Source organism: Bactrocera oleae, chromosome 5 (genome assembly GCF_042242935.1).
Source record: "Bactrocera oleae isolate idBacOlea1 chromosome 5, idBacOlea1, whole genome shotgun sequence".
NCBI classification, from domain to species: Eukaryota; Metazoa; Arthropoda; class Insecta; order Diptera; family Tephritidae; genus Bactrocera; species Bactrocera oleae.
Genome location: NC_091539.1, coordinates 51226948 through 51251732, shown reverse-complemented (window position 1 = coordinate 51251732; position 24785 = coordinate 51226948). Strand labels below are relative to the sequence as shown.

The 24785-nt window shown below is 32.6% G+C and overlaps 6 protein-coding genes across 10 annotated transcripts; 2 read left to right on the top strand and 4 right to left on the bottom strand.

The window, feature by feature from the left end:
• Nucleotides 1-1116: 1116 nt before the first annotated feature.
• Nucleotides 1117-5799, bottom strand: LOC106617148 (trypsin-1). Of its 2 annotated transcripts, XR_011396641.1 has the most exons (5): nt 5630-5799; nt 3872-4061; nt 3137-3422; nt 1435-3070; nt 1117-1375 (listed from the first exon to the last, which is right to left on the bottom strand). XR_011396641.1 is itself a non-coding variant. In XM_014234164.3 (4 exons), exons 1-4 carry the CDS (start codon nt 5679-5681, stop codon nt 2720-2722), a joined length of 879 nt encoding a protein of 292 aa, XP_014089639.2. In that variant the 5' UTR covers nt 5682-5799; the 3' UTR covers nt 1117-2719. The 2 variants fall into 2 exon arrangements, 1 of the variants encoding a protein (XP_014089639.2); XM_014234164.3 differs by having other exon boundaries at nt 1117-3070.
• Nucleotides 1210-2371, top strand: Rab27 (RAS oncogene family member Rab27). The gene is made up of 2 exons (XM_036365058.2): nt 1210-1368; nt 1826-2371. Exons 1-2 carry the CDS (start codon nt 1210-1212, stop codon nt 2369-2371), a joined length of 705 nt encoding a protein of 234 aa, XP_036220951.1.
• Nucleotides 5800-6343: 544 nt separating the features above from the next.
• Nucleotides 6344-8049, bottom strand: pck (Claudin superfamily protein pickel). The gene is made up of 4 exons (XM_014234163.3): nt 7831-8049; nt 7501-7709; nt 7247-7442; nt 6344-7184 (listed from the first exon to the last, which is right to left on the bottom strand). Exons 1-4 carry the CDS (start codon nt 7907-7909, stop codon nt 6898-6900), a joined length of 771 nt encoding a protein of 256 aa, XP_014089638.1. The 5' UTR covers nt 7910-8049; the 3' UTR covers nt 6344-6897.
• A 228-nt stretch (nt 8050-8277) lies between these two features.
• LOC106617153 (uncharacterized) lies at nt 8278-18310 on the bottom strand. 4 transcript variants are annotated; one of them, XM_036365061.2, is made up of 4 exons: nt 18003-18310; nt 9770-10087; nt 9323-9588; nt 8278-9270 (listed from the first exon to the last, which is right to left on the bottom strand). In XM_036365061.2, exons 2-4 carry the CDS (start codon nt 9897-9899, stop codon nt 9082-9084), a joined length of 585 nt encoding a protein of 194 aa, XP_036220954.2. In that variant the 5' UTR covers nt 9900-10087; nt 18003-18310; the 3' UTR covers nt 8278-9081. The 4 variants fall into 4 exon arrangements, with proteins under 4 accessions (XP_036220954.2, XP_069965951.1, XP_069965952.1 ...); XM_070109850.1 differs by having other exon boundaries at nt 9770-10071; XM_070109851.1 differs by having other exon boundaries at nt 9770-10071; nt 18168-18310.
• LOC106617139 (transmembrane protease serine 9) lies at nt 12004-15301 on the top strand. The gene is made up of 5 exons (XM_014234155.3): nt 12004-12314; nt 12428-12781; nt 12850-13263; nt 14326-14685; nt 14750-15301. The coding sequence occupies exons 1-5, from the start codon at nt 12177-12179 to the stop codon at nt 15056-15058; spliced, it is 1575 nt and encodes a 524-aa protein (XP_014089630.2). The 5' UTR covers nt 12004-12176; the 3' UTR covers nt 15059-15301.
• Nucleotides 15287-21650, bottom strand: LOC106617138 (uncharacterized). Its single transcript, XM_036365059.2, has 5 exons — nt 21312-21650; nt 17011-17180; nt 16153-16286; nt 15860-15991; nt 15287-15790 (listed from the first exon to the last, which is right to left on the bottom strand). The coding sequence occupies exons 2-5, from the start codon at nt 17156-17158 to the stop codon at nt 15542-15544; spliced, it is 663 nt and encodes a 220-aa protein (XP_036220952.1). The 5' UTR covers nt 17159-17180; nt 21312-21650; the 3' UTR covers nt 15287-15541.
• Between the last annotated feature and the right edge of the window lie 3135 nt (nt 21651-24785).

Below are 24785 nucleotides of genomic sequence, written 5' to 3'. Positions count from 1 at the left end.
TAAAGACTATATTGGTTAATATTATGTTTCACGGAAAATAAATTTAAAGGAGTGAGGCAACATATAAGTAAATTTTGTATGAAGTAAATTGAAACACATATAATAAATATATATGAATCGCTGAGTTGATTTAGCCATGTCTGTCTGTGCGTCTATCTCTCCGTCCGACAGTCTGTATATAAGCGAACTAGTCCCTCAGCCTTCTCCTCAAGAATCTGCGCATTTGTTGGAACCGATATCGGACTACTATAAGATGTAGCTGCCATACAAACTGGCCGATCAATTTCAAGTATTTGTATGGAATAATCAAGTCCTTGTATAAAAACCTTTTTTATTTGACAAATTATCTTCACGATCATTATCCACGTCTTTGTAGATTGTAACAAAAACATGTTGGTGAGATCGGATCAAGATAAATATTTTTGTTTACCCTTTTTATACCCTAATACAAGGAATGCTCATGTGAAGTGTATTACAGCTTCGGTTCAGCCCAAGTTAACGTTTTTTCTATTTTCATCATTGCTTCTTATAAGACTTACCACAAGTGTATAATAAGCTCTGCATCCTTGACTTTTGAAAATACATATGTTATTAAGATACACCATAACCGTAAATATAATATCTTGTTCAAAAGCCATTGTAATTTTACTAAAGAATTAAATATTTATATTAATTGCTAAATTGCTATCACGTTTAAAGCTTTTTACCTACTAAGCCTCAAGTCATATTTATGAATGAGCTGACGTTTTGAAGAATATGCTATTTTGCATGTTTTTGCTTTTTATTTTTTTCCTTGCGTATTATTATTTGTAAAATGCCCCCTTTTGTATAAAAAAAAAGGAGTAGGTTAAGGAGTAGGAGCTGGTTTCACATTCAAGAGAGAAATAATTGGACGCTACTTTGTCGTCATGCATTATTCATCTAAAATAACACTTACCTGTTGTTGTTAATGCTACAGAAACAAGCGAGCGGTCTTCATTGTTCTTGTTTATTTTTCCACTTTCAGAAGGACATCTTGAGCAACACTAACAAGGAGATTATATTTCCAGTATGTATATACATATGTGTGCAATGGTCTTAATATAAAACTAGTAGATAGTGAAGAGACTCTGCAAATAGTTAGTTACTATATATTGGTTCATTGTAAACAAAAAAGTATCTGTGACGTGAGGCAAAGGATTCAGTTATTCAGCAAGAATAATACAAGGAATGGCAATGGCAAATATTGATTATGATTTTTTGATGAAATTTCTTGCACTCGGCGATTCTGGAGTAGGCAAAACAAGTTTTCTATATCAGTATACTGATGGTCAATTTCATTCACAATTTATATCAACGGTGGGCATTGATTTCCGGGAGAAACGATTGGTGAGTACTTGAAATTAACTTGTTATATTTCGCTTGAATTCATTATATATTTGTAATTTAACATACGCTTATTTGAAATATCACTAATTAATTGCATAAAAAACACTAAAAACTTAAAATTTTTCACAATAAAATATGTTTGAATTACTTAACACTAAATAGTTGAAGAATAGCTCAATTTAATTTCAAACTGTCAAATACGTAAATAAATGATCTACGATTTGCAGGGTGACTCAGATAATTCGCTCTATTAATAATTAGAGTGAATACTTGATTCAATATAACTATTTGAATGAATATATACAGACATATATATGTACATACAATATATAAATCAAAACAATATGTATGTGTGAATATAATTCGAGTCCTTATCAATATTGCTTTATTTGTTCACATTTTAACGATTAACATATTTATATATCTCTTTGTTTCTCTCCATGTGCTGCTTCTTTAGATATATACATATCGTGGACGAAACCATCGTATCCATCTTCAACTCTGGGATACTGCCGGTCAGGAACGCTTTCGTTCGTTGACCACTGCCTTCTATCGTGATGCAATGGGTTTCCTGCTCATCTTCGATTTGACCAACGAGAAATCTTTCCTTGAAATCAGCAATTGGTTAGAGCAATTACGTATGCATGCCTATTCAGAGGATCCGGATGTGGTTTTATGCGGTAATAAATGTGATTTAGAAGCCGTGCGCGCTGTTAGTCATGAGCAAGTGCGTGCACTTTCAGCTCGTTATGGCCTGCCCTACATCGAGACAAGCGCATGCAGTGGCTTTAATATAAGACAAGCTGTGGAATTGTTGGTGGAACGTGTCATGTTGCGTATGGAGAATGTAGCTACCAATTCCGAATTGTCACGATTAATGACACAGACGCGTTGCATGCCAAATATAAATCTCCCGAGTAGTGGTGGGAATACAGTACGTTTGGGTTATGGGGATATGGAGTTAACGGAGGAGCAACAACGTAGTCGAAATTGTAAGTGTTAGACGATGAAATGAAATTATATAGGTCATTCTATTTTAACTCAAAGCTGTTTTGTACAATAATTTTAATAAATGTGTATTTAAATATGTGAATTTGTGAAATTAATAAACTAAATAAAAAGAGGTGCCAATGTTGTTAAAAATTAATATATTATATTATATACAAATTAACTGCTCAATTAATGTAATGTTCGCTCAAATGTATAGTATACTATTAAATGTAAACAAAATTGTTTGTAAAGATTTAAAAATATATATATTTACATACATATACATATATATAAATAATTACTATGAAAATATAAAATCCTACTTATGTATATACATAAATAAAGTCGTTTATTATTATCATTAAAATAAGTAACCTATAGCCATTGTAAAGCTTATCGATAGGAAACCAAATTTAAAACCCACTTGCGCTGAAGAATTGCGACTATCAATCCAATTACGATAGTAGCTAACATTCGTGTAAATCCCAGGGTATCCGCGTTGCGCACAACCATTGCCCCAAGACACAATACCGACCAGCTCATTGTTACAAACCAGCGGACCACCGGAGTCGCCTTGACACGAGTCGGTGCCACCCGCTAAGTATCCGGCGCATAACATGCCTTCAACAATACCGCTTCCGTATGAGTTTCTACAAATGTTTTGTTGTATAATGCTTACATTAGCCATCATTAATTCGTTCGATAGCACACCCTGTGCGGAAATAATAATGCAAGATTTTAGTTAAAGAATATACTAATTAAGATATAAATTGCATACCGTTATAGTTTTACCCCAACCCGACACCTGACATAGAGTTCTCGGCGCAATTGACGAATTACTCAGTGCAATCGGAGATATAGTCAAATGAGTTTTATTCACTGGTAGTCCCGACTTTAAGAACATAACTCCAACATCATCACGCATTGTATTCAAACTAAAGGAGTTCGTATAAGCAATCGAACTTACATCTGAAACAATAGTACCATTGACACGTGTAAAACGATTTTGTGTGCCCATTACAACTACAAATTCGCGCGCCTTCCGATAACGCTTCTTATCTGAACTGAAATTAGATAAAATTGCTTTTTAATATACATATAAATGCACCCATCTATATATGTATATGTGCATGTAGATGTAGATGTAGATCGGACCACTATAACAAATAGCTACCATACAAATTAAACGATCGGAATCAAATTTTAGTAAGGAAAACTTTTTCTTTTAACAAGATATCTTTATAACATTTGGCTCAGATTATTGCCTAAGGCAACTATAAAATCTCCGAAAAAATTGTTCAGAACGGACCACTATAGCTGCCATGCAAATTGACCGTTCAAAACAAGTTCTTCTTCGGATTTTTTTTTGTTTTTAAGAAGGGAATTATGGCTTCGGTGTAACCAAAGTTAAAGTCATATGTTAGTTAGTTTAAAGCAATACGATCTACTAAACTTCAAATTATATTATTATTTTTAAATTTAATTTAAATTTGTTAAAAGGTCAATTACTTACTCATATAAACAATGTGCTGCCGTTACAACTTTATTTGGCCCGATTAATGAACCACCACATATATGTCCGTTTCCAAATATCCGATCATATATCTTCAGTCGTATAGATACTTGAAATTTGGTTCTCGATACAGGTGCCGTTATGCCATTTATGATACGTGGATCCAATTTCGAATCATTCTGTGAGTAAGCTGAAAAAATAATATTAACTTTTTGTCCTTTTAAGAATTTAAAATGTATATAGCAAACATTGCACAAGCTTAGTTGTCTTTCCAAAATGTTTAAGTATCATTCGTTATCCGTTTAAGTAAATAAATTTAAAAATACTATATTTTTTATCAAAAGAGAACACTTTCCGTTAATGGTGTTCATTTCTAGTCATTTAACGCATTTCTTCTTCGATTATACAAACATTCATACATATATTTATTAACCGTGAACCAACATTTTCGGTATTAGTATTTACCTCCGAAATCAAAGATTTGTAAATTTTGTAATCGCGATAGTTAGAAATAATAGCCACTATTAAAATGAAATATACTGTTATATTGAAAAATATTGAGTTATATTGGCAGCAATTATATTAAAAATTCGAATAAATGGGCAAGTATATTTCTAGTGATCCTCAGAACTCAAGTGCGTCAACTAAAGTATGTTAAAATGTATGTGTGATGTTTTATGCAGAAAAGTTCTAATTTGAATTGGCACGTTTTGCTGCTAATGAAGAATGTAGAATGCTATCCCAAGTTATTGATTTTGATAAAAAATCCAATAACAGCGTTGAATGATACGTTGCACAATTGCACATATATAGAATGTATATATGTATGTATTTATACGGTATGAAAAATATTGATACGTTTTTGCTAATGTATTTGCTGCTGTTGATAAGATAGTACATTCAATAACGTATTTCAAAGTGTTTCACCTATTGATTACTTGTCATATAATATTGCAGTTGTCAGTACTTTTTATAATTTGTACAAGCCTTTGCTATGAAGTTTGTCACACCCAGAAGGAAACGTCGGAAAACGAAAGTATTTGTATGGAAAACTTATTTATTTGACAAGATATCTTCACGAAATTTTGGATGGATTATTGTCCAACGCTACAATATTCGAACAAATTATTTAGATCGAACCACCATAGCTTATAGCTGCCATACAAACTGAACGATCAAAACCAAGTCCTTATATGGAAAACTTTTTTATTTGACAAGATAACTTCACGAAATTTTGGATGGACTTTTGTCTAAACTAAACTAAAATCTCTAAACAAAGTTTTTTAGATCGGACTACTATAGCATATATCTGTTATACAAACTGACCGATAAAAGTAAAGTTTGGGTATGAAAACTTTTTTATTTGAGAAGGGTATTAAAGCTTTGGTGCAGCGGTGAATAATGTTTTTTCATGTTTTATCAATTTTCAATTAATTATAATATTGCAACAATATATTTTGATTAAAAGCTGTAAAATTAAGTTCACTTGTAAGTTTTATGATGTCACTTTCTCTGTAGATTTGTGTATATACATACATATATTTGAGATATTATATTAAAATATTTTTACTTAAATATTTTTTAATTGTTCTAACGGTTGTTCATTTTTGTAGCTTTTCAACAGGTATATAGCACTATTAAAGGTGTGTATTATATAGATACACACATTTATTTTTTCTTTTTTCATTATTATTTCATTTCAGAACACAATTTTTAAGACATTTTTAATTTTTTGTTTTAAACTTAAGGGTTGCTTACATTTTTCAAAACCAATCACCAACACAAATAAAATTAAACTTCGGAATTGCATTATTATAAAAGTAAAATATCACTAAGTAACTCCAAAATATTCGAAAACCCAATTATCCAACCGTTGTGAATATTACCGCGCGAGGTCCAAATTACGTATGAGCAACAATTGTCAATCCAATCATTTTTCACATTTTTGCCAATAGCGGTAAATTATCAACAAGAAACAAAAAAAAAAAAAAAACACAACAACATTCTATTATCAGTAACAGGCAAGGGTAGGATAAGATTTGTGATAACAATTCAACAATATTTATGAATATATAGACAGATAGGCTGATTCACGTATGTATAGTCAAGTGAGAATCGTTAAACTACTATGAGAGCACTTTGATTGTACAACAAAACAGTTTTGTATAATATATAATTTAACTACTAACAATATTTCAATTATATATTATCTATGTGAGTAGATTTAAAAGTTTATCATAAATTACTGAAGGCCAAACATCAAAGAAATGTTAACAAATGTTATCAGTTTGTCTGTTTAAGATATTACGTCATATATGTATGTAGAAGTAAAGATATTGGTTGACGAACATTAATTTATCTCTTAAAGCAATAAATTATATATAGTTGTATAATGCATGCCTCATAAGTGCCCATAAGTAGTAGAAGTAGTTTTTTTTGTTTTCTTAAGACCGAAAATTGTAAAAAATGTAATTAAATGTTTTATCGAAAAGTGTCTTTATTAAAAAGAATTGGTGTTAATATACGAGCTTACAATAACGTTTCATTTTCGCATTGCACTATTTTCAAATATATTGTAAATTCTTATTTGACATAGTTTGTATTACAAGTAGATATGTATATGTTTGCATAAATTTGGACGGATTAATGATAATGTAATAGCTGTTTTGTAAATATTCAAGGTACAAATATAAAATATATAGAAAAGTATGTATGTATACAAAATTTTCAAGTCATTGGCTAAATACAATTCAATTCAACTATAAAATTAAGGCACTTCTTTGCTTAAGAATGTCGGTTACGATATTATTAGAATATATATCGAATTGTAGTTGAACGAACGCATATAAAGTTATGCTATATAATGCTAACGAAGTAATCGTTTTCAATTTGTGAACACAAACTTAAAACTAATTGAAATCGTAAAATGAACAAAATCGTAAGAGGTTTTGAAATACTCTAATCAATATGAAAAACTTCATAAATGAAATATTAAATTGTTAAAAAATGTTTCGTTGTTTTGATTTTTATATGTATCCATGTAGACTACGTGAGGTACTATGATGATGTCTAGGCGGTTGATAGCCAGGCTCCTGCATTTCCATTTGCATAACTAAATTTTTCTGTTCACCGCGTAAATCGTATGCATAACGGGCTTCCCGATGTAAAATCATCGCACCCAAACCGAGTGTGATAAAGGAGACAACAGCAACTGCATAAGACCAGCCCAGCACATTGAATTTCGGATACATAAGCCAATCACGACGGTAGGCACAGCCACCAAAAATGCATACAGCCAGAAATAGTAGTAGTGCTATAAAAGTAATTAACACCAAAATAAATAATTATAGATGCTCAATAAATGCAGTTACTTACAAGCGCCCGCTGTACAAAGATAAGAAATTCTGATCATCAACCATTCATATTGCAGCACACCTTTCAAGGGTAGACGTATAACAACTAGTGCCAAGAGCGCTAATGCTTGGAATGTTGAAAGAAAAGCCAAAGTAACACAAGCCTGTACAGCCATTAACCAACCAGGTAGCAGGTACTCTCTAATAACATAGTATTCCTAAAAAAATATTGTAATTAAATTATGTATTTAAAAAATATACCGTATAATTGCTTACATGACTGAAAATATTATGACATCCATTGAATTGGCGTGGAAATTGGTAATATGGATACACAAAATTCTTAAAACAATATTCCCATAAGCCCATATTCTTGAAGCTGCTATGCGTTTCCTCATACGACTCAATCCAGTACGGCGAACAAAATGCCATCATGAGAAAGAAATAGGCCACAAACGTAACCACGCCGCCAAGCACAACGCCATCTAAAGCGAATGAAAATTGAGAATTTGTTTTGTAATGTACACAAATTAATTGGTGAATCAGTATTTAGGGCTGAGACTGCTTTAATTGATCTGCAACCGAACAATTTTTGTTAGCACTCACTTGATGCACGCGGATAATCGCCTTTTTCAGTGCTGGTATCCGTTGTGTCTTGCGACTGTTGCTTTGCAAAGTTGCGCATTTCTTTGGGTATATAACTTATTTATTTTCGATAAAAAAACTGCTTTGTTTAACAACAATTAGAAAATGCACAATTGTAAATTACACTAAAACTATTGTCAACACACACTCTCACACAAGAAAACACCGCCCTGATAAAGGTGTGGACAAAATGACATTTGTAGACGTCAAATGAAATGTCAATTTGAAATAAACGGTTTTGCAGCCAGTGTATTAGCAACAAACTGTTGCGCTGCCTTTAAAAACATTCGTAATTTAAATAACTTGCCTAATAACTGCAAAAATATATGGTTTTTATTTATTTGAAAATATATTGTTATAATATTATTGTACTAGAATCTTTTAATGCTATTATAACTATTAGACTACTTTGTTTGGTTTTAGTTTTTAATTTATTTAATGAAGAATTGCAAATAATGCATTTCAAAAATTATAATAAATAATTAAAATAGCATATAACATACATTTAAAAAATAATTCAATTAATATTTTCATTAATTTTTTTTTGTAATCCCGATTATCTTAATTAAACAATTTTCCAAATTTCCGTATAAAGAAATTATATATACATACATTGTTAATCTCAAATACTGGAATAAAAAATAAAATCCAAAAACCGGATTAAATATAAAAAATGTATCTTAAAATCGTATTGAAAATAAAAGTATATTTAAAAGTTGAAAAAAAAATAAATTTAGAATAAATTGTTTAGAATTTATTTTTTCTCTTTTGCGTACTTCGTGTTCCACGATTTTGGTTAACCAGATTTTTCAGTTAGAAATATGTAAATCTTTATCAATTTTTAAATTAAAAAATATTTTCTCAAAATCAGAATTAAAATTAGAAATTTAAATTTTTAATCCCAAATTTTTGAATTAAGAAACTATATTTTTTTTATCTTGGATTAAAAAACTGAAATAAATATTGAAAATAAAATTTTTAAACTCAAAGTTTTGAACTAAAAATGCGCAATCCTGGTTTAATGCTGCTAAAGAAAGTGTAAATAATATTATCAATTTTAAATTTTTATATCAAAATTTTTTGTGTTCATTTAAAACTTATGCAATTTTTATAAATTATTGCTAATACCATAAATTTCAAATAATTGACTATATATTATCATATCTACTTATATATATGTATATGTATTTAAATCATGCCAACCATTTAGGATTACAATTTAGCCTCTTTCGACGTAAATATACCATCCATTTCATCGACATGCTGATGCTCCAGATGCTTCATATAAGCCAGAAAGCAAGTCCATAACAAACTACAAACACTGATGAAAGGCACTCGATTCTTCTCTGGTACGACGGAGAAATTTATTATGCCAACAACGGGCCAAATTGACATAGCCACCTTTGAAAGCACAAGTAAATAGTTTTGTAATAAAAGTTACCGTTTTACTCACCTTATATGTGGGTATGAATTTCTTGCGCACCTCCGCAGCGGCTTCGCCCACGGTCTTCATTTCCAACAGACTCATTAGGAAATAAAAGCATGTCATGGCAGCAGGTGTGTAGGAAATCTGTTCGACGGCTGTTTTGAAAACGGCTGTCTGTAGTGATGTCCGTGGCCACATGGCGCTGGAGACCTTAATCCAACTGTAAAGTGTTGGCGCAACGAAAAGACCGCCATATAGACTGAAACGTAATGCACGCCACCAATCGTAATCCGCTAGTTGGAAAATTGAAATAAGTTTAAATTTAACATTTTTAAAGTAAAACATTAGTAAATTCAATCAAGAATTAAAAAAAAACTTATTTAAAAAATAAAAAACTACAATATAGGTATGCTTTAGAAATAAAAAAATGTTAAAAGAAAATTATTAAATAAATAATGCTAAAAAAGTAATTACGCCATCTTCTCCCTTCGAAGGTCTGTTGTATGAGTGAACTTGTCGGCCAAATCAGGCTATATGACACCATACCTCGCGTAACGGGATAACGCTGTAGCATCGTCTTGAAATGTTGTAATATGGCAGCCATTTTTATGTTGATTTTATATTAACACAGATTATTTATTGCTTAATACTTAGTTTATAATTCACTTTCACTTTAATCATTTTTTAATAAAAGTTGTTAAGTTTTTGTTTTGTTCATATCAGAGTACACGTTTGTTTTAATTTTTACAAAACTAGCAACAATGTTTTTGATTTATCTATGAATAAATGAAACTGAAGAAAATAATCAGAAATTAAAAAATTTGGTCATTTCGAAAGCATTATCTTAGAATTTATTCGTTATTTTGCTTTTTTATGGTTTGAATAGTCATCGGGCACTACATACCAGGTGTACCGGTATGAAATGAGCGGTTCAATGTAAAAATGAAATACTAATTTTGAACGGGAAAGTGGAAACTTTTTTTTCAAAGTATTGACCATTGCGCTTTGAACACCTTTCTGGCAATTTATGGATATACATGCCAATAGAAATGTTCGTCTTTGGAAACAAACCAATTGCATACCCAATTTTCGACTTCTTCGTAGAAATCGAAGTGCTGCTCAGCCAATGCGTGTCTCATCGATGAAAACAAATGGTAAGCGGAAGAGACCAAGTCTGGTGAATACCGCGGGTGGGGTAGATGCTCCCAGCTAAGTATTTTGATTGTATCCTGAACCGACTTTGCTTTGCATACTGGTTCATTGTCGTGTACCAAAATTAGTTTGCCGTGTCCGTGTTGGCCCATAAACGACCATAATTCAATCAATCATGGTTCAAATTGATGATTTGTTATCTGTAGCAATTAGTATTAACAGTTTCACCAGGTTTAAGAAACTCACGATATACCACACCCTTGTGATCCTACCAAACACAAAGCATTGCATTCTTACCAAAACGATCTATTTTTGCAGTCGATGTTGAAGGTTGTCCCGGATTAACCCATTTTTCTCCGTTTAGAATTCTTAAAATAAATTTCATCGCCAGTGAAAATTCGATGCAAAACCTATTTTCTTTCGTGTCTTTAAAACAAAATTTCACAAGTTTTTTTTTCGGTTTTCCATTTGTCTATGTGTCAAATGTTCCCTACCAACACATTTGTATCTTAACGCTCACCTTATACCGGTAAGCAGGCCCTTGTATAGGACAACATTTTTACTTCACAAATTAGTTCCTTAGTTTTTGAGCTATCGAACTGAAATATTTTACCTTTTCCTTTCTTTTCAAGAAACTGTCTTTATGTCCGAATCGCCGATATCGGAACACTATGGGATATAGCTACCATAAAAACTGATCATTTGACAGAAAAATACATTGTTTTGTGGCGTTATAAACGAACACAAGGAGGAACTTTGGTAACAATTACCATGACAGTTTGACAGTTTATTCGTAAACATTCACGACTACAAACCGGGTAAAAGTAAAGTAACGAATAATTCAGTGCTTAAATAAAGGCTTAACTCTATAATTATTTTTTTTTTGGTCTTGATGCTTTTCTAAGGAGGTCACGAGTACCACTATATACATACATATGTACATACATGGTTCTAAATTAGTTATTTAAGTTAAATTAAAGGGGTAATTAAAAATATTCATATTTCATTCATTAGGTACACATATATACCTATATGAATATATGCGGGTAAGATTCCTCGCTTTTAATTCATTTGAATAACTGTATATTTTAATAAATTTTTCCACACAATTTTCATATATTGCACTGCATTACTTCCGCCTGATTACTTCTTTGTGCTCAAAATGCTGGCCTTGATTTTGAAAAAGTGCAAGCACAGTTTTAAACACAATCATAGAAATATATGTGCAACTAACTACCTATGTATATTATCTGTGGCCAATTTTAAAAGCTCACATATATTTTTCTAATTGTTTTTTTTTTTTGTTTTTAAATGCATAAGTGAGTATGTATGTATTTACGCGAGTACTTGCATATTTTGTTTTATTTCTGCCAAATACACCCACTTACTTATAAGGCGCACATACATACATACATACATATGTAACAATAAATTCGCTGGAACTCTGTTTTCCATTCTACACCGATGTACAAAATAAAACGCTAAGCACATACATAAAAAAAAAATATATGTATATATGTATATGTGTATTTCTAGATTTTCTTATCACTTTTCTATGCAATTCAGGCAAAGGTCGAGTATACGCAACTCCGCCCCATGTTGCCGCAATTAACCTAAATTCGCAGTTATGCAACTCGACCGTCAATTTTGTGTTGCAATATAAACGCGTTCTAAGCGCAAACCACGACGCATTCAGTGCGCAGTCATAACTCAGTCGCACCAAACAAACATGGCTCAAAGCAGTGGATTTGATTGGCTGCTTTTGGTTTACGGTTTAAGCCTACTTTGCCTAGTTTCCAAGTGTAATGCATTTTATTCCCGTATTGTAAATGGCACACAGGCTAATGAGGGCGAATTTCCTTTTGTGGTGAGTAAATGAGAATGTGAAATGATTCAACTTTTAGTCAAAGCAATTCAAGTTAGAAAGTTCGCGACAGTTTTAAGTTTACAACTGAATATTCTTATCCTCGTTCGGTAAAGGTATCCCTGCGCCGCGCCTCCGATGGGCGTCACAAGTGTGGCGCTTCGCTATTGAATCGCGTTTGGGTGCTCACCGCCGCGCACTGTGTGGTGAAAACGCAACCCGGGCAATTGACTATACAATATGGCGGTAACGAATTGGTTGCGAACAGCATCAAAGTGTCGAATGTCAGTAAGATAATAGTGCATGAAAATTATGAACCGGGAAATTTACATCTTAACGATATTGCGTTGTTGCGCCTGCAAACGCCACTCAAGTTTGGTTCTAAAGTGCGCGCCGTGCACCTGCCGGCAGCGCAACAGGATACGGTAGAAGCTATGCCCGCAGTGTTGCTTGGTTGGGGACTGAATGCGGTGAGTGTGAAAAAATGGGAAATTTCCAAATTTATCTCACTTAAATGTCTGTCATTCATCTCTTCCAGACCGGTGGCGTCATACAAAAACATTTGCAAAAGGTGCACCTTCAAACGTTTAGCGATGAAGAGTGCAGTCAATGGCATGGCACACAATTGCACCCAACAACCATCTGTGCCGGTGTGCCGGAAGGTGGTCGGGGGCAGTGTAGCGGCGATTCGGGCGGACCGTTGCTGGTGGATGGTCAACAGGTCGGCATTGTTTCTTGGAGTCGTAAGCCTTGTACTGTGGCACCATATCCCGGTGTGTTTACGGAGGTTTCCGCCTATGTGAATTGGTTGCAACAGATGATCGGAAATGATCGCGATGATGGCGATTGGGGTGAGAGCGGTGAGTCGTGGGAAGAATTGACAACGGGGAATCTCATTATAGTGCGTAGTAAAAAGAGAGTGGCCAGCTTGTTGGCTAAACACAAGACAAAATAAATTATAAATAACAAAGAAATTAAAACATTTTTTTTCTTTCAAAGAGGAAGAGGAATCCCACTCGATTAAGATGAGTTACAAATAGCAGAATTTAATAACGGTAGGTAAACCCTCTTGGAATCAATGGGCATTTAGCAGACTACTTCTAGTATTTAGAAAAGAATACATTAGCAATGGTGCATATAAGGAAGTAGAAAGGTCATACTATTTCATCCTTCTTCATGGTCGATCACAGTTCCTCAAGCGGCATTTCCATGAAGAAAGAGCAAAGATTACTTAAATCCTGCCAGCAGAGCTGATATTATGCATTATAATGCTATTATTAGCAAGGATCTCTACCTCTAGTGTGGTGAAATTCTGTAATATTATGCCTATCAGGCAAGATACTGAGGAAATCTGTCTACTACTTTTACTATTAATGAAAAAATCGTGCTGTTCGGTGAACAAAATTGCTAGCGACGTGAGGCCAAAGGTACAGCGGCAGAACTGGCTGATCGGTTTACATAATATTTACGTGAGGTTATGTGTACCTTCAAAATATCATAATTGTAGACTGAAGTCAAATACCCCAGTGATTTTTCGGAATCAAAAAATATAAAAAAAACTACTTCAACAATTCTTTTAAAATTTTAATGGGTTATTTATACTTATTTTATACAATAAACAGTAAAATTTGTGAAAACAAAGATAAAATAATTTTCGAATTACTTGCGATCTTCTCCGTCGATGAAACTTAACTTAATTTTTGATCATATTATATACGAACATGTCGTGATAATCATGATCGGCTAATCACCCAAGTAAATTTGAAATGTTTTAAGATAAACGTGTTTAAAATTAAACTGATGGACTGACTGAACTGAGCGGCTACATTTTGGGAGGTTGCAACTCGAAAACAATTTTAGAAATCGATTTAAAATTAAGTATGTTATTTTAAGGGTATAACCTATCGAAATATGTGAAAAAATCGAAATTTGACATTAGATGTCCGCCTTAATATTAACAAATATTTCTTCAGGTTTTAATTGACTGATTTCTCTTTCCAAACTATTTTAAAAGGTCTCGTTACGCCATCGTTGGAACTTACAACATTTTTGTGCTGGCACACTGATACATCCGCAATGGATATTGACAGCAGCGCATTGTTTAATGTACACAAAGCAGCCCAAAGAACTGTTCATACAATATGGTTCCAATAAACTGAAACCGACTAAATCGAAATTGATGAATGTCAGTGAAATTATACGACATGAGGGGTATAGTCACACCATAGCAATACACGATTTGGCGCTGTTGAAGTTGGAAAGCGCGATCATGCAAAATGACGCCGATCTGGTAACACTCGCCAAGGAAAAGCTTTGCTTCGAAGTTTTCAAAACAAAAATGCCGTTTTTGCTTATCGGTTGGGGTCTAAATGCGGTTGGTTTAGGGGAAAAAATTGTAATAACTTAATTTAATGCTTCGTGTTTACCGTTATTTTTAGACACATGGCACTTTGCAACAGCAATTACAAAAAGTGGAACTAGACTTGCTCCCACGCGATGAATGCCGCAAGCGCACACAATCACAGCTTTATAGCTCAACTATATGCGCCGTAGCACCCGATGGCACTCAGCAGGGACAATGCAATGGTGATTCCGGTGGGCCACTGCTCCTGAATAAGCAACAAATTGGCATCGTTTCGTGGAGTCTTAAGCCATGTGGCGCTTATCCTGGAGTATTTACAAATATCGCTTGTTATGGAAAGTGGATATTGGATTATATAAGTGGGGAAAAATATGATAATATATAAGACTGCGTACAGACAAGGACTCTTTTGTCGCTAACATATTTATATATTACTTACAAAAAAAAAAAAAAATATATTAAAATTAAAAAGAAAAAAACGAAATAATTTCGGAATGAAAAGGAATACCGAATTGCGAGGCAGCGGACTATTACGCATACGAGATATGAGCCACAAAAGTGTCCTAATGTGAACATAGTCTACCAAATTGTAACAATAAATAAAAAACTCAAGTAAATTGTCACTAAAGCAACACTTTATTTGTCGTTAACATTGTTAAAATCCCAAATTATGTTTGTTTATATTATATATGTATGTATGTATGTAGGTAGGTACAGTCGTATAAATATAATTAAAAATATGCATGTAGGTTTTTGATAAGCGTATAGGTATAATCACATAGATTCGTTAATTTCTAGCTAAAAATATATTTATATGTAAGTATGCATGTAAGTGCATGTAAGTACGTGAGTGTATGCGTTTCAGTCATCATAGCGCTAATGCATTATTAACTTTTGGTATTAAGCTCTCATTCTTCAGTGCCGGTAAATGGTGTTGGAATTGTTTCAACTGTTGTTTTTGTGTTGTGTTTTGCTCTGCTTTTTCACCCTGCTTTTGCATATGAGCCAAAAATGTGATCCAGAAAAGACTACAAAAACTAACAAATAAAATACGATTCGGTTCGGGTACTAAACCGAAGTTAATTGTCTGCAAAACTGGAATGATGAAAATGGCAATCTGAAAGCAAAATATACATACGTCATTATTAGTTTTTGTGTTGGAAATATTAAATAATTTGCGACATACCCTAAGAGTTTTTGGGAATTTGTCTTTGACTTCTGCTTTAGCCGCCTCAAAGCCTTTACCTTCCAGCAAGGTCATGCCAAAGTAGAAGCTGGTGCTGGCGAATGGTGCGTACGAAGCTTGCTCAACGATGGCCTGTCGAATAAAAAATAAAAAATTGTATTTAAATTATGTAGTGCTTAAAAATAGATAGTGGAAGAATTAATATAATGCTAGCTTTGGTTTTATTCTCGGTTTTTCGCAAAAGAACTTAAACGTAATTTAGAAAATTCTAAAAACGTAACAACTCCGCTTACCTTAAGTGCTCCAACTCGTAAATTCGTTTGCGGCCACATTGCGGAGGCGACACGCAACCATCCGTATAAAGTGGGCGCCACATAACAGCCTCCGAAAAACCCAAAACGTAGTATACGCATCCAATCATAATCCTCTATTTTGCCAAAAAGAAATACAAAGCGATTTAGTAAGTATTTAATACAAAATACACCTGATCAAAATTGATCCAGACTGATCCATTTAAACTGTGTGCGCAAATCGAAACGATAAACATTTTTTATAGGTGGATACAACCTTTTTGTATTTTTGTGTGAAGTTTCATCTGCATATCTCACTTTATCTCGAAAAATAAATTAGGCAACGAATTTGCATGAAATTTTGTGTTTCCAATGGAAACAAGGCATCGGAATGGTTAAAAATGTTGCAGAAGTTTTGTGTGCAGTTTACTTTATTTCGAACATAAGTATTTGAGTGGCACAAAGCATTCAGTGAACATCGTGAAGTCACTGAAAAATTGACTCATGCTAGTCTTTCATCCGCCTCGGTTAATGACAATAACATCGGAAATGTTAAAGAAAAAGTGCTGTAAAATCGTCGTGTTGGTATCAGAGAGATAGCATAGGATCTCATAATCTTTTATGGAACGACTCAATACAATTTGGTAAATATTTTGGGTATGGAGCGTGCTGAAGGCACTGAAGTTCATCCCAGCCGAAACTTATAACAAGTGTATGGAATATTATATATTAACTTAAAAGGAGAATATTTTGAAGGCGATGACACAGCTAATTGTATTAAAATGCGTGGAAATATATTTTTTGTCAGTTTGGACCAAATTTGATCAGAAGGTATATATACATATATGTCTGCATACTTACTTAGTGGTTTGCCTTCGAGTGTTTGCTGCATGAAACTGCTCGTTGGCCACACAATTGAATATGCGATAACACCTTTGGCCAGAGGATGAGCAGAAGCGAAAAGACGCCATTTTGATTTCAAAAAATTAACTGTCGCCGGTACAACCATTTCGTTTTATACAAATTAGTCACTAAATATTAAAATAATAACTAATATAAATATTTATATATACATACATACTGGTTTATAGCTGCGCCGAGCTGTGAAACACGAAAACGGAAACGGAAATTTGTTTGCGGAAACGTCAAATTGCACTATTTATTTCTTTTTTCTTCATAATAATTTTAAGGTCACCAAAACATAGAAAGAAATGCCAGTCGTTAACCTCGCATATTTGGCAAGAGCGAAACTTTTATTAGCTATTGCATACATATACTTATATACTTGTAATATATATGTATGTGGTTTATACTAATTTGAATGATGAACAGCGGTGCCGATTGCAGACTAGACGGCGCCACTGTTTGTTAGATAGCTGCGAATTTGTAAGGTTTGCAAGAAGCGAACGGGCATAGGTAAATGCAAACGAGTACTTACATAGATATATATTATATGTATGTGTGTGTGCGCCATTTACTGGTTTGGAAAAAGATCATATAACAAAAACTTTGTTTTTGAACTAATCAAACTTGCAGAAAATTAAAAATAATGTAAGCAATATTCACTAATACATACATACTTACTTATATGTACACAAAATATATTTTGTGTGCGAATTATCAAATTAGTTGTTATAGTATAAACTTGATATATAATATAAACATATACAAAAAAAAACACATTTTCTATAAATTTTTTTTTTCTCAAAACACTCTCTAAATAAATTTTCTTAATTTTCCTAATTTTTCAGTATCAACTTTTTTTCAAATTCTACTATTTAATTTTTTCTCAATTTAATAAGCAAAACCACTAAACAACACCCTTGCTTTTGTTGCTATTATTTATGACTCACAAAAATATTTTAAATAATATTTTTCTGCGTGAACACGTTTCCAATGCTATGAAACAAGTCGTAGCATTTCAAAAAAACTATTTTTAGCGCCTGCATTTGCACATTTATCTGCTAAATGCTATAGTTTCGTATTTTATTATAGCGATAAAAAATTCTAAAATTCACTTTTAAAGCACTTGTTTATATTTTAAATGAATACTGTTATGCCATTGGGGTTTTTTTTGCATTATTTAAGCATTTATTCATGGATTACAACTTCACTAAACGATTGTTCTGCGGCAACTAGTGTCGCCAATAAATGAAAAAATCTCACTTTGACGATGAAATTTGGGCTTCTTCTCATTGTGATGTAAACTGCAAAAATTACGTGGTTGCAGCTTTTGGTGCACTTATACAAATATACATATGTATAAGCTTTTATTTGTTTTATTTAATGATCTTTACAATAGAAATTCTCAAACATACGTCATTCGTTTGTGCACTTTATGAGGTAATGGAACGACGCACATTCGGTATTTTTGTTGTATTCAAGGCGAAACATACAAAAAAAAATCTCAAATGTATATACGAAACAAATCTTTGGCAGTTCTAGTAAAGCAGCTATAGATTAATAGCGCAGAGCAACACGAAGTAGTTTCGAAAATGCTTCAACCATATCCTAATCTAAACTCTATATGCTACAGTTGTACACCTTCAACCATAAATGCTGAAATTGTAGCGTTGGCTTAAATAATAATCTGTGGCAAATTTAGTCTGGATATCCTGTCAAATCAAAAAAGTTATCCATACAAGAAAATAATTTTGATCGGTCAGTTTGTATGGCAGCTATGTGTTATAGTTGTTCGATATCGGTAGTTCCGTTAAATGAGTAGGCTTTTGGGGTGGAAAAGAAAATTTACAAAATTTCACTATATATAGACGTACAATGATAATTTATATGTATATACACGTTATAGCGTCTCCGAGTTTACTTCTGGGTGTTACAAAGTTTGTGGCAAACTTAATATAATCTACAGGGTATAAAAATGCATTAAAAAAACAACAACAAAACGAAAACAACTCGGGAAACTAATTGCGGAATTCTCTCTTACAAATTGTAAACAAACATTTAGCCAAATCGATTTAGTACTCGGCAAAGCTTTTGCATTCATCTCAAGAGATCGCAATTCTAGTGTTATAGTTAATGACAATAAAAGAGAGGTTTGTGACATGAAGTGCGTGAGAAACATTGAACTTGACCAAATTGAAGAGCTTTCATAGTTTCAAAGCGAACATGTTTCCGGCATGATAAAAAGCAAAAAACAATAACAAACTAAAAACAAACCAAAAAAAAAAAACATGGCGAAAATATTTGTAATCAAATAAGTATATAAAACAATGTATACAAAAAAAAGTATAGGAAAGTGTGCTTCGGTTCGATTATTCAATAGATAGTAGTTAAAGCCAAAAAGCAAGTGCCTTAATGGGCTTCGGAAGTACTTAAACGCCTAATTAGTTATTCTATATTTGTACTGAGTCCACGTTTCTGGCTATCACTTAAGCCCCTTTTAGCTAAATTTTTCGTTTATTAAAAATATTATTAATGTCTAGACAACTTTTATAATACTTATAATAATCATCTCACTAAGTAAGCCCTTTATTGATAAAAAAATTTCCATTTAAATTAGTTTCATGAAATTTTCGCATGATAATAACACTTATGCCTATCACTCAGATCTCGCGGCAGAGCAGAAGAGAATGCTCACTTTTATGCTAACAAATTGCTACATAAATCTACTCTAATCTACATGACTACTTGACACCATATAAAAATATGTTTAATGGCTTTCTAAAGAAATTTAATTAGTGATTGTTGTTGTTAAAATAATTATAATGCTATTTGAATACTATCGGAAGACGTAAAATTTTTTTTTCACGCAGACTTAATTCAGTTCTTTTATGAGTGATTTTATATATTAAACATATATTATATTCAAAGTTGGGTTATCACTTATTTAAGTGTGCTTAATGGAAAAAAATACAAATTTTTGCTGACACCTATTCGCTAAGCCTTTGGTGATTGGTGAATCGAACAAACAATTTATATAATTCATATGAAATGGCATAATAAAATAGCAAAAGAGAGCAAAATAAAGAGTTATTGTATTCAACCGAACTTTGTTGTTGGGAATTCAGTACTTTTTTTTGAATTTGAAAAATATTAAAAAGCGGCGTTCTGATTGTTTTTTTAGGAAAATTATTTAAAATTTATGCCGGTTGTTGGGAGGTTGAATATTCTAATTCTAATTTAGAAACACAAATTTTCAGGAAGAATATTTTAAAATGTGTACTGAGTACCTCCAATAAGCCTTTATTCTTAAGTAGAACTATAACTCTTAGATTCCATACCTATTTCTTCCACATTTTCCACAATTTGCCTATAATTAAAAATAAAACTTTATTGCTTGGCCATCGCTGCTCGCCTAACAGCTATAATTTCTTCTATCTTCTTCGTTTCGGCGTGAGAGAACCTATTATATATCTAATACTCAAAATATGTTTAGGAAAATTACTTAGCAAATGATATATGAATTTCAAGCGATATATATGATATGGATTTCCACGTCTATTACAAAAACCAGTCATCACTTGATGTATTATTCTGATATAAAATTCGTAGACACCTTCACGCCCGTTGGGTATGACTAAAGCAGAAAGCCCTAATATCTGTTTGCTTTTGTGCGTTTGTGTGTGTGAGTTTTTTGTTTGGTGGGCGCTTAGCCACTGTAAAGTAATTAGGCACTTAGATAGGTAGCCGGAATTGCCAAAATATATGGTATATTTGATAAGATTGTTCTTATGACAAATAACTTCTCACATTACTCTAATTTGCGCTTTCATCGACACTAATAACTCCAATAATCATGTTTGTTTGCAAAATTATGCTTGCAGACGGACAGAAATAAGTGTATATCTACATACATACATATAAGTATGTGAGTAGGTGCGAAGAGCTTTTCTATGTATCTAGTGAGTGTTTGGTGTATAACAGCACACGAGTTAGACCATGCTCTGCCCCTGCGCGCACTTCTTGATCGATCTTTTTTTGTTTGCTGATGTTTTAGGTTTTTGGTCATACTTTTTGCTTTTTGATTTTTTTTTTTTGCAATGCAATGTTGTTTTTGGTATTTTTTGCAAAGCTAATTTTGTGTTTTTTTTTTGGAAAAATTAAGCTTGCACTCTTTGACGTGGTTACCGCCCTCGCAAATTTATTTCCATTTACGTTTTCGTATTGAAATTACACATTTTTGCTTGCACATATTTACTCACCTAATTTTTTTTATTGTTGTAACACTAAGTAATTTTCCAATCGTTAAGTTCGTACAACAAAAGTGAGTGTTGCTTTATGTATTTCGTAATGTCTGCAAAAGTTGGTTTTTAGAAATGTCGCGCGCTTGCGAATGTTTTGTTTTGAGTAGAACTTCTTTTCATCGCACGCTTCTGCTACACTCACTCCGTTCGATTGGCCAAACGCGTGTCTCGCTAACTTTTGGCTCTCGCACGGTATTTATACCGTCTGGAATTCGCATCTAGTGGAAAATTTGAGATCGCTTATCAACATTTTACCTGCTGCATGATGTTGTCGAGAGAGAGCGGGACGCACTCGGTGAGCGGGCATTTCGTGGATCAGGATGTATGAGAAAGCAGTCGCGTGCTCGAAGAAGAAGAAGAAGCAGTAATAGCCAGACAGTTGGTAATTAAGATAATCGAAATATAATAATAATAATAATTTAAATCAAAATATGAGTAATTTCAAAATATTTTTATACTCTCGCAACATGGTGCAACAGCGTACAATAGTCTTGTCCGTCTAGAGGTTCTAGTTCTAGTTGTTTTTTGTAACATCAAAACTAATCGAGATAGATATAAAGTTATGTATAAAACAATGATCGGGATGATGAGACAAGTTGAATTCCGCGTGACTGTCTGAGAGTAAATATTAGAAATTAATATATCATCATGAATCTTGGTATGCATATTCCCTGGCACCGTGAGAAGATGGATATTGTAGTTTGGTCGAATTTGACCATTGTTACGCCCACTAAATTTTAAAAGGTTAGAACTAAGCAAGCGAGCTTGAGAGTAAGTGATAACTAGAGTAAAAATTGAGATATCTTGATGAAATTTGGTACAAGTGTTCCTTGGCTTCCTGCGGAGGTTAATATTGCAAAGGGGCGGAATTGGACCATTGACATGTTCACAAAAAACTGTTATGGGAACATTTGAAAGGGTTATAACTAAGTCACATATTAAGATACGAAACTATAACTTGGTGCAGGGCATCGAAGTATGGAGAGCATTTATGGTTAGACATTTTTTAAAAGACTACATTATATTTCTCATCCACGTCGATGCTTAAAGGTTTCGTTGGAATTGGTGTAAAAATTGAACATTGACCTACCTTTCAGTGAAATCCTTTACCTCAGGAACTACTTGACCCATTTCAACAAAATTGAGTGCACTAGATTATTACGAAACTCTTATTTTTCAATACAAAATTGTTCGAAAACAGACTGCAACCGCGCCTACTTTCCATATAACACAATTTAAAATTCAAACTGATTCTTTTTTGTTTTGCATAACTTTTCAAGGTACCATATACCGAATATGTGGTCCCCAGTGCCTATAGCTGACCTGTTTTCGAAAATATCGTTTAATCTGTTCGATATTTCATTGAAATTCAGAGAGAATATTTTTTCCTATAATAATGTGCCCTTCGGCCAAAAATGTATGAAGTCGGGTCAATACTTCCTCGAGCCCCCATATACCTAATATAGAGATTTTCGAACTTCCAGCTTAATACTGAAAAAGACGGTCATTATGTGAGTTTTCTGAATGAAATTGAGTAATGTCAAAAGTGAATGCAATCACTCCAGACCTTTTCCTAGCCCTAATATGCCAGATATTATGATTTTCGACTTTCCAGTTGACGTTAAACCATTTATAGTGGTGAAAGTGTGTGATATTTTGCTAAAATTAAATGAATATATTTTCTTAAATATTAGGTGGATATGAAATTGGTTTGAACCTTTGGTCTTAACCTTATATTCCTAATATAACGACTTTCTATTTGATTCATTTTCATATAATCCAATAATAACTTTCGTATCTTTGAATTATATTTTAATACAAGTATCACGACACAAAACAAACCTAGTTTCAGTGCTATATTTTGTTATATAAGTTAAAAAGATACCAATTTTAATTATACTCCTTTCATTGTTTCTTACGCAATATTTTTTAACATTAGGTTTCGTCAACAACCGAAAGTATTTCCTCGGCTTTGATCCTTGCTAATTGCAAGAGTATAAATGCTGTTAAGGTTTCAACCGAACTTAAATTTCCTTACTTGTTCATACATAAAAACATTTAGTGTTGTACATACATATTAAGATTTTCAAAAGTCGAAAGGTCTCGTTCTTACTTTATTGTAAACAATCTTAATCTATGATACTTTTTCTGCTGAAAATAAAAAAAAGCCAATTACGCCTACAATTCTTAACCTAAATGTTACAATAGCAAAATAAAAGGAAATCAAAGGAATATATACGCGGATTAATGGAGAAATATAACGAATATACTAGTATTATGACAATAATTTAAAACAATTAATCCTTTTTTTAATTTAAATAGCTTAAGTTATAATTGAGTGCATTAAAATAGATATTAATTTGGTGGAAGCAAATACCTTTGGAATAAAAAATGCTCCATTTATAACAAAATGGTCAAAAAGGGAGAATTTTCTAATAATTGGAAACCGGAATTCAGAAATAAGTTTCTAAATTATGAGTACAACGATTTCGGAATATACATCTATGTATCGTGCTGATTTTCTGCGATATAATTTAACCTTGAGTTTCAAATTCATATACAGACATACTTGTATTAAAGAGGGGTAGCGAAGGTATGCCTACACTTTGGCGATCAGGGCTTGGGTAGCTCTTTAAAATTACATAATACAACTCATAATGAAATTGTTTGACTTCCCGCGTATGTTTCTAAATCTATTAAATAATAAACTTAAGAAGAAATATTCTTGAAAATAAAATATATAATTTTGGAGACCAAGTTACTTGTTATATTGCTGTTCCCATGGTTGTTTAAACAATTTTAGAGAGTTCAGGGATTTAGAGAGTATTCAAGTTCAATATAAAAAGTTCAATAATTTTAGAAAGTCAGATGACTATAATTTAAAAGCATTTCTTTTGTAGAAGCAGTATGAATGAGCGATTTCTTGAATGAGATTTTTTTCAAAGAAACTTCGTTGTAAAAGATGATGAGAAGTCATGCACGACATCGAACACCGCTAACGACAACGAGTTGTTCGATTTTTTTCTAAAAAAAACGGAATAATGTTTTAGAAGGGACTCAGTCTAAGATCTTTTGAAGCTATAGGTTCTATTAAGCTAGATTTTAAATATGATATCCAAGACGAAGATTGCAAAAGAAGTTTTTAAGACAAAACCTTAAAATACCAAAAACTTCTGTAGATAGATTTGAAGGCTCTTGCATCGACAAAGCGCTTTGAACCCTGAAAAAGATGCTTTTTTCTTTTTAACTTTTGAATAAAAACTTTCCGAAAGTAAATGTTTTTAAAAAACTACATTTAAAAAAATTCCTACTATTAAATTTTGTCCGTTTTTGCAAACTGTTAATCAAGACATATCATAATTGCGTGTTTAGTTATTAAACAGCAGTGATTACCAGAAAAAGAAAGAGCTACACGCATACATAAACATGTCT

Excerpts from the sequence above, each read along its gene's own strand:
- LOC106617138 (XM_036365059.2), bottom strand. The coding sequence starts at position 17,158 with ATGGTTGTACCGGCGACAGTTAATTTTTTGAAATCAAAATGGCGTCTT. Across the intron at positions 16,287-17,010 it reads ACTCGAAGGCAAACCACTAA|AGGATTATGATTGGATGCGT; the intron begins GTAAGTATGCAG and ends TTGGCAAAATAG. Across the intron at positions 15,992-16,152 it reads TACGAGTTGGAGCACTTAAG|GCCATCGTTGAGCAAGCTTC; the intron begins GTAAGCGGAGTT and ends TTTATTCGACAG.
- pck (XM_014234163.3), bottom strand. The coding sequence starts at position 7,909 with ATGCGCAACTTTGCAAAGCAACAGTCGCAAGACACAACGGATACCAGC. Across the intron at positions 7,710-7,830 it reads CGATTATCCGCGTGCATCAA|ATGGCGTTGTGCTTGGCGGC; the intron begins GTGAGTGCTAAC and ends CATTCGCTTTAG. Across the intron at positions 7,443-7,500 it reads GTCATAATATTTTCAGTCAT|GAATACTATGTTATTAGAGA; the intron begins GTAAGCAATTAT and ends ATATTTTTTTAG.
- LOC106617153 (XM_036365061.2), bottom strand. The coding sequence starts at position 9,899 with ATGGCTGCCATATTACAACATTTCAAGACGATGCTACAGCGTTATCCC. Across the intron at positions 9,589-9,769 it reads CTTCGAAGGGAGAAGATGGC|CGGATTACGATTGGTGGCGT; the intron begins GTAATTACTTTT and ends TTTTCCAACTAG. Across the intron at positions 9,271-9,322 it reads AATTCATACCCACATATAAG|GTGGCTATGTCAATTTGGCC; the intron begins GTGAGTAAAACG and ends GTGCTTTCAAAG.
- LOC106617148 (XM_014234164.3), bottom strand. The coding sequence starts at position 5,681 with ATGCAATTCCGAAGTTTAATTTTATTTGTGTTGGTGATTGGTTTTGAA. Across the intron at positions 4,062-5,629 it reads GGTGATTGGTTTTGAAAAAT|CTTACTCACAGAATGATTCG; the intron begins GTAAGCAACCCT and ends TTATTTTTTCAG. Across the intron at positions 3,423-3,871 it reads GCAGCACATTGTTTATATGA|TTCAGATAAGAAGCGTTATC; the intron begins GTAAGTAATTGA and ends ATCTAATTTCAG.
- LOC106617139 (XM_014234155.3), top strand. The coding sequence starts at position 12,177 with ATGGCTCAAAGCAGTGGATTTGATTGGCTGCTTTTGGTTTACGGTTTA. Across the intron at positions 13,264-14,325 it reads TGGCTAAACACAAGACAAAA|GTCTCGTTACGCCATCGTTG; the intron begins TAAATTATAAAT and ends CTATTTTAAAAG. Across the intron at positions 14,686-14,749 it reads TCGGTTGGGGTCTAAATGCG|ACACATGGCACTTTGCAACA; the intron begins GTTGGTTTAGGG and ends CGTTATTTTTAG.
- Rab27 (XM_036365058.2), top strand. The coding sequence starts at position 1,210 with ATGGCAATGGCAAATATTGATTATGATTTTTTGATGAAATTTCTTGCA. Across the intron at positions 1,369-1,825 it reads ATTTCCGGGAGAAACGATTG|ATATATACATATCGTGGACG; the intron begins GTGAGTACTTGA and ends CTGCTTCTTTAG.